This window comes from Dictyostelium discoideum, assembly GCF_000004695.1.
Source record: "Dictyostelium discoideum AX4 chromosome 6 chromosome, whole genome shotgun sequence".
In the NCBI taxonomy this organism is placed as follows: Eukaryota; Evosea; class Eumycetozoa; order Dictyosteliales; family Dictyosteliaceae; genus Dictyostelium; species Dictyostelium discoideum.
Window position 1 is genome coordinate 2,594,800 of NC_007092.3, and position 10,000 is coordinate 2,604,799.

Here is a 10,000-nt window from a genome sequence, read left to right on the forward strand (position 1 = left end):
CTGCTTTTCCTAATAGTATTTGTTTTGAACGTTGAGTTTGTTTGTTTTTGTTATATTGATAGTTTTTTAGAGTTTTAATAATTTTTGATTTTACTTTTGACCAGTTTGTAAATTGATTGATTGATGTGTTATTGTGATTAGTTATTAAATGATTGATAATATTGATTGCTTCATGGTTGGATTATGATCTGATAATGAAGATGGAATTTGGTGGACTTGTGTATATATATTTTCAGGGTCTATTCTATTGTATTGAGTATATATTCTATCTAATCTGTTGCCATGTGTATGAGTTGGAGTGTTTTTAAATTCACCTTGATCAATTAAATGGTGTTGGTATGTGTAGGATTGGATAATATCATCTTATAGTGAATTGTCGTTGTGGATAGAGTTGAAATCTCCTGCGATAATAGATACATGTTGGGATTGGTTTGGTATTGGGTTTGTTGAGTGGTTGTGGAGAAGTGTTTGTAGTGAAGTTGCATATGAATTCTTTTTGATGGTATTATTTGATGCTGGTGCGTAAATTCCAAGAATACCAATTGGTAATTGATTTGGAAATATAACGTCTGCTAAAATAGCTCTACCATGGTTGGATTGCTCATTGATAATGAGTTTTTCCCGTTATTATTATTTGAAGAATCACTTTTGTGTGAAATTTCTTTATTGTTTTGGGATTGATTGGTAATATCAATTGTTGATATGTGTTTGAGTTTGAGTGTGTTTGGGTTATGGTTAATGATTATTACACCATTTCCTCGTTTGGTGACAGAGATGATGTGATCGGGAAAATAATGTTTAAGTTGTAATGGTGATGAATTGAGTTCAGTGAGTATTGAGATTGTTGGACGAGGTGGAAGTTTTGATATAAGTAGTTGTAGTGTGTCAACAGCTTTTTGGTAGGAATTGTGTTGATTGTTTGGGTTTTCAGTGAATCCTCTACAATTCCATGTTATAAAGTTGATTTTTGAGCTCATACCTTACTAGGTTTGGCAGCACCAGTATTGACTGGTTGTGTAGTCAGGGCATTGCTGCTTCTTCTTGTATTTATTGTATTTGGAGTTGATGCACTTGGTTTGTTTGGTTGAGATTGTAGAGGTTTTTGTGGTACAATTGTTGGATCGGTTGGATTGCTTATTGATAATGAGTTTTTCCCGTTATTATTATTTGAAGAATCACTTTTGTGTGATATTTCATTATTGTTTTGGGATTGATTGGTAATATCAAGTGATTCATTTTGTGTAGCTTTTGAACCACTATTTTGAGGTGGGTTATTATTGCGATTGGAATTTGCAATTTCGTTGATTGGTGGGGTGTTAATGTTGTTTTTTGGTGGTTGATTGTTTTTGTTCATGTTTGGGTTTGTGATAGCATTTTTTATAGTTGTTGCCATATCTGCATTTTTTGCATGTTGAATTTTGTGTTTAGTGACACTACGTGTTGCAGCTTTGATATATCTTGTGATACCAGATGGTTGTTCGATCTTTTGATCAACAATGTTGTGTGTGTGATCAATTAGATGATATGTTATAATGTAGCTTTTAAACGCAACAGCATATGAGTATGTGACAGTAAATGATTCAATTGATGTACAACTGGTGAATTTAGTGAGGTTGTTTGTAATTGCATCGTTTGCATGTTTGGGTGAGTACGTTTTAATGAATGTTTTAATGATTGCATAATCATTTGATGATATATCGAATCTATAGTTGAGTTTGTCGATATTTAGTGCAAGTTGGTTTTGAAGGTTGATTATTGAAGTTAATTTATCAACGTTGCAATTTACGAAGGCAGTTGCACCAATTATTTTGAATGCTGATGGCGACAGTATATCTTCGAAGAGTTTGTGAATGTTTTTGTGAATTTGTTGAATTCTTGTGTCATCTTTTGAGGTTAATTCTTCACGGATGTGTGGTTGATTAAAGTAACACTTAATGTTGATGGTGTTATTGTTTTTTTCTAAGAAAGAGAGTGGTCTTGTGATTGATGGAGGTGCAATGATATCTAATTGATTATCAAGTCCTTTGTTTAGTGAGAGTTGGTTTGTTGGGGTTTGTTTTTTAGGTGTGTCGATTTTTGCACTTTTATTTTTTGTTGTTGAGGTTGTGGAGGTATTATTTGTATTGGTCGTGTTGTTATCTGTATGATTTAACTGTAATTCAGTTGAGTGATCATCAGCCATTGTTGAAAAGTATATAGGACGATAGCCCTTGCTTTAATGAGCAAAAAAAGGGTAAAATTAAGAGGAATGAATGTGGCGGTGAAGATATAACAGTGATTTATTTATTATATGTATAAATTCTCGTTTATTTCTTTGTTTTTTCGGTTTTTTTTTCGTTTTTTCGAATCAGTCTATCTAGAATCGAACATGCGTCTATCAATGCCAAATTAAAAAAATCCGGCTTGCCAGATTCGAACTAGCAACCGATTGATCTCAATTATTACTACAGTCAATCGCGCTACCATTGCGCCAAAGCCGGTTTGATGAATTTTATAATTTTATACCGGAAACCGTTCGTTAATAAAATGAGTGGTAAAGAGATTGACATAGACCTAGATCAAGAGTAGGAAGTAATATACACTGCTCATATTGATGGGCTAAAGCAAAAATCTCCTGATACGTATAACCTGACCAATAAGTATTGCAACCAAAACTCCGAAATGAGGGATTACAATACTATCATCGAATCTGGGGAGGTAGCTTCCAAAAACCATCCGACGGCACAAAGGCCGACAGGATACCCCGGAACGGCACAAGCGAAGCCGTTGGTTAGTCACTGCAACAGTAAATGTGTGGCACACTGGCGAGACACTTCAAGTAACGGGAAGGAGGCTGGTGCCTCTGGGCTGTCGCGCTCACACAAAGTAAGTCGATAAAAGTAAAAATATATTTAAGACGAATGGCGAGTGAGTGGCGCGAGAGATGAGAGCGAGTGTCAGTCACGAAAGTGGCTTAAGGTTTCACCGATAGTATGAGTGGAGGTTGGGTAGTCGTCTCACCCAACTTCAAGACCCGCCATACTGTCCCCAGACGATAAAATAAAATAAGATTTAGAAAAAAGTTTGGACAAAAAAGATGTTTTAATCAAAAGTAATAATACAATTCAAAATTCAAAAAAAAAAAAAAAAAAAAAAAAAAAAAAAAAAGTAAACTAACCCCTCTTTTAGAGACCCTGTAAAAAATAAAATGAGATCTAGCATCTCAAGGAGAAGCAACTAATAATTGCGTTATCCAATTCAAAAAAAAAAGCGTTCGTTAATAAGAATTATGAAGAGAACCAAATTCATAAAATCAAAAAAGCTAGCTAGAGATGCAGAATGGGACAGAACAAGAAAGATAATAGAAAAACAACTACGTCAAGAATTAAGATGCACCGACAACCGAGAGTCAATCAATCGGACCTCATCAATCAAAAGAAGACTCGAAAAATTCAGCCACAACATTGATTGATCAATCTCAAAAAAAATTGACCTTAGGTTTTAAAACCAAAAACGTTTATACATAAAAAACCAACAGTGTATTTTTAACCCAAATCCTGATGTTATGAATTAATGCCATTGTGTTTCTATTAAGAATACTTGAATGTGGATATAAATGTGTAAACCGTGACCTCTCAATAGTTATCATAAAGAATTGAACCTTTTTTTTTTTTTTTTTACCTAAAAGCGGTGTTTAAAGAATTGAACCAGCAATCCTTTCAAATTTTTTAAAAAAAAAGGCTCCTATGAGGATCGAACTCATGACCTCTTCCTTACTAGGGAAGCGCAATACCACTATGCTAAGGAGCCATTTTTGAAAACTTTTGTTAAGTTACAGGCACATAAATAAAATTTTAAGATACCGAATGGGATAGATCAAGAATGATAATAGAAAAACTACTACGTCAAGAACTAAGATGCACTAGTAACACTCACAAAAAAAAAAAAAAAAAAAACTGCAAAAAATAAAATCTTTTCTCAAAAAACTAAAATATTCAAATAAAATTAATATCTAACCAATTCAAATTACAAATTGTAGAATAAAACAAAATCAATAATAAAATATCAACAAAACAAAATTAATATTAAAAATTTGAGTATAAAATAAAGTTAAAAATTCAAATCAGAGTACAAAAAATTCCAAAAAATAAAAAATATAAAAATAAAAAAAGTTTTTATAAATTAAATTAAAATTAACAGTGTTTAAATCTTAAATTATTTATTTAATAAATTTTAATAATAAATTAAAAAAGGTTATTTTTTAATTAGAATTACACTGCGCTGAGCTTTACACTTTGTATTAAAGCTCCTTTACTTTATTTTCAATTAATATATTATATTTAAGAATTATATATTTGTTATCTTTATTTATAGTTTGTATTTTTAATTATAATAATCGGAATAGTATTTATAAAATTATTATTTAGTATTTATATTGTTTATAATGAGTTGATAGAATTATTATTATTATTATTTAAATGTGTGTGATCTAAAATAGGTGTGTTAATTCACTTATTTATTATTCACTTATTTTACTGACCAACTTTATTACAACTTTATTTTTAATAGAAATTTTAGAGTGTTATTGGAGAGGCGAAATTCCTAATTTGATGAATCAATTTTTGAAAATTAGAGACCCTATTTTGATATTTTTATAATTTAATTTTTAATGAGAAATTGTTTTTCATGTTATTAAGTGATATATTCTGTAAATTTAAAAAATAAATAATAAATATTGTAAAACCATTCAAATTTGCTCACTTTTTGTAATTTCAAATATTTTTATATGAGCCATATAAAATTAATATGTATAATTTTCAAATTTTGAAAAGTGCTCAAACTTGAATGGTTTTTACAATATTTTTAATTTTTAAGATTTCCCAGATACAAGACTAAAGAGGTTAATTGATTTTTTGTATAAATAGTATTAATTAATTAGCATTAGAATTATTTAGAATTATTCCTCTGAGGAATTAAAATTAATATAAGTAAACAAGAATTAAAATGCTATACTTATAAAACTATAAATCTTCTATTGAGACATATATAAATAAAAACTTCTTGTATTTGTCTCCACATTGCTAAATTGTCTTCATAATTAAATAATAAATAAATTACTAACCCACTAGTATCACATAAAATTACTTCCACCTTTCAATTTTTTGTGAGAGAAACCGAAATTGTATTATTTTTAAACTTAAAAATATTTTTTAAGTATTGAAAAAATTTTTAGTAGTTTTAATAATATGATAACCAAAAAAAGAATTTTTTTTTTTTTTTTAATCTTGGTTAATCATTGTTTATCCATTAAAGGGAATAAATGATAAATAATAGTCTTATTTATGAATTTTAATTTTAAAATGCAAAGTGGTATTCTTTTTAATTTTAACTTTTATATTTCGCATAATTTATTATTAATAATTTTTTTTTTTTTTTTTTTTTTTTTTTTTATTTTTTTTTATTTTTTTCTTAGTATCCAGTTTTAAATATTATTACTGAAAGAATTGTTCACCATCAAGTATTGATATTGAAAGAACTTTTAGTGGTTTGTATAATATGATCACCAAAAAAAATATTCTTTCCCCTGAAAGAATTATTCAGTTTCAATTGAAAGAGGTGTCTAATAATTCAATCTCATTAATAAAAGAATAGAGTCTTCTTTTATTAATTACATTTTAGTGAGAAAACTCACTACCTTTAAGGCCTTTTCAAAAAAATTTCTCTACAACAGATATATTTGAAAAAGATAAATAAATAAATAAATAAAAAAAAAAAAAAAAAATGAAATAACTGTGGGAAAAAAAAAAATTGAAAAAAAAGTTATTTATTAATAAATAATTTAATTAATTTAAATGAAATAAAAATTAAATTTTAAATAAATTAATATTTAATTATTTAAAAATTAATTGACTTTTATTTTTTTTTTAACATATAATTATAATTTTTTAAAATATATATTATTTGTGAAAAATATAATATGTTGAAGGGAAATTTCAAAAAAATTTCTTTCCACTGCGAAGTGAATTTTTTAATTTAATTTCCTTACACTAACTTATTGAAAAAAAAAATCACTGATCCTAGCTTATTTTTTTTAAAAAAAAAAACAAATAAAGTTTATTAAATTACTATTATTTTTTGTTTTTCAATTATTATTTATTTGTTGGGTGATATTTTTGCAGAAATTTTGTTGCAACATATGTTATTATAATTAAATGGGATAATTGTTTTTTATTTTTTTATGATAATTTTATTTAAATGAGATATATTATTTGTTAATGTTCATATTAATTTGTTAAATTATAATATCTCTTTTTAAAAAGCGAGAAATTGGGTGTAGTAAAATATCTCCAAAAATAGATTTATTATTTTTAAAAAAAAAAAAAAAAATTATTAAATTAAAAATTGAAAAAAAAAAAAGGAAAAATAAAAAAATTAAAAAAAATATATATAATACATATTTATATATATTAAAAAATAATTTAATAATTTGTCAAGTTAGACCATAGTCGAGTAAAAATTAAAATACTAAAAATAATAATAAATAATAAAATGGAAATAAAAATTTATATTTCTTATTTAAACCCATACCACCTGGCTAATAAAATCTAAAAAACAAATGGTTTGTATGGGGTAAATTAAATAATAATTTTTAATGAAAAAAATTCTTAAAATATGTAAAAAATAATCAAAGAATGAGAGATTGTTCGAACAATATTAATTTATTATAAAATTTATTAATTTTTTTTTCCAATGACTATATAAAAGGATACAATTTTTTTTTTATTATATATTTTATTATTAAAAAATAGGAATAAATTTTCAAAGGTAAAAAATAAATAAATATCTGAAAAACTTTAAAATATATATATATATTAATGGTTATTTTAAAAAAAAGATAAAAAATAAAAATAATCATGTTAAAAATTTTAGTAGCTATTTTAGTGATATTCTCATTACTATCAAATTTGAATGCAGTAAATGGAGATAAAAATGGCTGTATCGCCACGTGTGCCCATGCTCATCCAGATTATTTTAGATTTTGCGCCAATGGATACAGTCAAGCAGACAAATTAAAATGCCAAAATATAAATGAAAAATGTGCATTAAGATGTCCAAACCATTAATAAAAATGATTAATTAATCAGTTTTTTAAAAAAATTCATATAGGATTATTTGTTTTTATTAAATTAATTTTATTTTTTTATTGTAAAACCTTTCTTGGACTCTATTTATTTCGATAATTACCACCAGAATTTTTTTTTTGTTTTTTTATTATTATTATAAATTTTTGGTTATTTCATCAAAAAAATTTTTAAAGATCGTTTTGCGGTAAAAAAAATTTATTTTCATCAAACCGGCTTTGGCGCAATGGTAGCGCGATTGAGGACTCGACAATTTAAATATGTAATAATTAAATAAATAAATATTAAATATTAAATTATTATTATATAAAATAAATATTTAAATAAATATTTAAAATAAATTAAATTAAATAAAATTCGAGTCCTTCCACTTCCATTACATTAATTTGTAAATATTAAAAATGATTTCAAAAAATTTAGAGCAAAAGAAGAAGAAAAAAAAAAAAATTATTAACTACTAATTTTATAAGTAAAATATTTAAATAAAATGAAATGCAAATGCAAGTATTTCTAATTATTTTAATTATTTTAATTATTTTAATTATTTATTATTAGTATTAATTAAAAATTAATTGTGATTTCATAATATTATGTAAATGATTTTTCTTTACACAATTGATAGATTCTTTTAATTCTTTAATCCAATCTTCTTTATCAGCTTCAGTTGTACTAATTACCATACCATTTTCACTTTTATCTCCACTCCAATTAATTTGAAAACAATATAAACCAGTCTCTGTATTATTTGCAGATTGTGGAACTTCTAAAACCTTTAAATCAATCAATGGTATAGTTTTATAAATACTATATTTGTTTTTCTTTTGTTTAGTAATAAATAATAAATCATTAAATAATATGAAATATCTATATTTTGAAACTTTCTTTTGTCTACTTTCCATCATTAATCCATCTTTAATTAATTGTCTATTAATTATATTTAAATTTGTTGTTGTTGTTGTTGTTACATTATTTGAACTACTTGTATTTAAATTATTATTATTATTATTATTATTATTATTATTATTATTATTATTATTATTATTACTATTATTATTATTATTACTCATATTTAAACCATTATTATTAATACTTGAATTTAAACTAATATTATTATTATTAATACTTGTATTTAAACTATTATTATTATTATTACTACTACTACCATTTATATAAATTATACTATTACTACTACCATGATGACTACTACCAGCACTATTACTACTACCACTATTAATTATAGCATTTTCTTTATTTGCATAAATATTTGGAGAGAATAATATTTCAGATAAACCTATAACCTTTTCTTGAAGTAATAAAGTTTTTGAAACATTTTCAGCTTTTCTCTTTGATTCATTTAATTGATCAGTGATTTGTTTTGTTCTTTTTAGGACATCTTGAATTGCAACTCTTTCCAAAGTATCAACTGTATGATTTAATAGATCAGTTAAGAGTAGAATGTAACGTGGTACTCTTTGAACGGGTCTAATTAAATAACTATCGATTGTTTCACTTTTACATTGTTCAGAGAATTGACATTTCTCTAGAAACTCTTTAAATTTTGGTAATTTTGCACGATTTTCATGTACACAATCCATTGCTTTATTGAAATTGTTAATATAGGTACGAAGTTCTTCAATGGTATCTTTTTGATCCCAATACCATTGTAAACAATGAGCCAACTCTAATACATCCTTCTTGTCTGACATTCCTCTTAACTTTTTTAAGAATTCACAACTAACTCTAAATACTTTATCAATATTTGAAAATATTGTCTCTACTAAATCTAAACTTATAATTGGTGGTATAGTTGGTGATACTACTAATGGATTATAATAGACTTTAATACAAACTGATAATGCATGTATATAAACTTGTTCTGTATCAATTAATTCTTTAATAATTCTACCTCTTCTAAATAATTTATTTGGTTCATCTTGTTGTTGTTGTTGTTGTTGTTGTTGTTGTTGTTGTTGTTGTTGTTGTTGTTGTTGTTGTTGAGCTTGAAATTGTGGTTGTTCTTCAATAATATTTTGTTGTATTGTTTGTGATTGAATTTGTGGTGATTGTATTTGTTGTTGTTGTGCTTGTTGTTGTGCTTGTAATTGTGGTGTTGTTTGTGATTTAATTTGTGGTGATTGTTGTTCAATAGATAAGGATGGTAAATTATTAATTTGTTGGTGTTGTTGTACTACTTGTGGTGATTGTTGTGGTGATTGTAATGGAGTATTAATATAGAATTGTTGTTGTTGTTGTTGTTGTTGTTGTTGTTGTTGTTGTTGTTGTTGTTGTTGTTGTTGTTGTTGTGGTGGTGGTGGTAATTGAGGTTGTGATTGATATATTGGTGATTGAAGTAAACTACTTGCACTATTACTTGTACTATTATTAATACTATTTGATTTACTATTACTATTAGATGAATCAATAGAATTTGTTAAATTATTATTATTATTTGGTGGTGAAGTACTTTTTGAAAAACGAAATATTGAACCTCTAAAACCAGGTGAATTGAGAGTATTTTGATTTGAACAAGTTGTTTGAAAACTTAAACTATCGAAAGGATCTAAATCAGACATATCCTCTATCATTGCTAATTCATTTTGAGTTTCAAAAGAGATTGGTACTTTAATATTATCCAATGCATTTAAAATTGAATCTCTAACTTGACCATGTGGATAATTTATTAACTCTATCAAATCACGGCCACAATCTGATTGAGAGATTTTAAATCTACAATGTTCATCAATGCATAGATTGGCAATGAGTAATGATATCGCCTCCAATAGTTGACTTGTATGATTGGGTTTATCTTTTAACAATTCCGATAACCCATCGATGAGATAATTTGATCTCAACACTTTTCTAATATCAGCATTTGATGT

At 25.7% G+C, this 10,000-nt stretch overlaps 3 protein-coding genes and 2 non-coding genes across 5 annotated transcripts in view; 1 reads left to right on the forward strand and 4 right to left on the reverse strand.

The window, feature by feature from the left end:
* Window positions 1-973: 973 nt before the first annotated feature.
* On the reverse strand, window positions 974-2,182 carry DDB_G0293270 (hypothetical protein; the record flags this gene model as incomplete). Its single annotated transcript, XM_629206.1, has 1 exon — window positions 974-2,182. The coding sequence occupies one exon, from the start codon at window positions 2,180-2,182 to the stop codon at window positions 974-976; it is 1,209 nt and encodes a 402-aa protein (XP_629208.1).
* Window positions 2,183-2,397: 215 nt separating this feature from the next.
* tRNA-Tyr-GUA-13 lies at window positions 2,398-2,480 on the reverse strand. Its single transcript has one exon. It is a non-coding gene; the product is annotated as a tRNA-Tyr (tRNA).
* Window positions 2,481-3,717: 1,237 nt separating this feature from the next.
* Window positions 3,718-3,789, reverse strand: tRNA-Thr-AGU-18. Its single transcript has one exon. It is a non-coding gene; the product is annotated as a tRNA-Thr (tRNA).
* A 3,104-nt stretch (window positions 3,790-6,893) lies between these two features.
* DDB_G0293268 (hypothetical protein) lies at window positions 6,894-7,103 on the forward strand (the record flags this gene model as incomplete). The annotated part of the gene is made up of 1 exon (XM_629207.1): window positions 6,894-7,103. The coding sequence occupies one exon, from the start codon at window positions 6,894-6,896 to the stop codon at window positions 7,101-7,103; it is 210 nt and encodes a 69-aa protein (XP_629209.1).
* A 575-nt stretch (window positions 7,104-7,678) lies between these two features.
* Window positions 7,679-10,000, reverse strand: part of gxcY (RhoGEF domain-containing protein) — a gene marked incomplete at both ends in the record, with an annotated part of 3,423 nt that continues 1,101 nt past the window's right edge. The window contains one exon of the mRNA XM_629208.1: window positions 7,679-10,000. This exon is cut by the window's right edge and continues 689 nt beyond it. Coding sequence (XP_629210.1) covers window positions 7,679-10,000 — 2,322 coding nt within the window.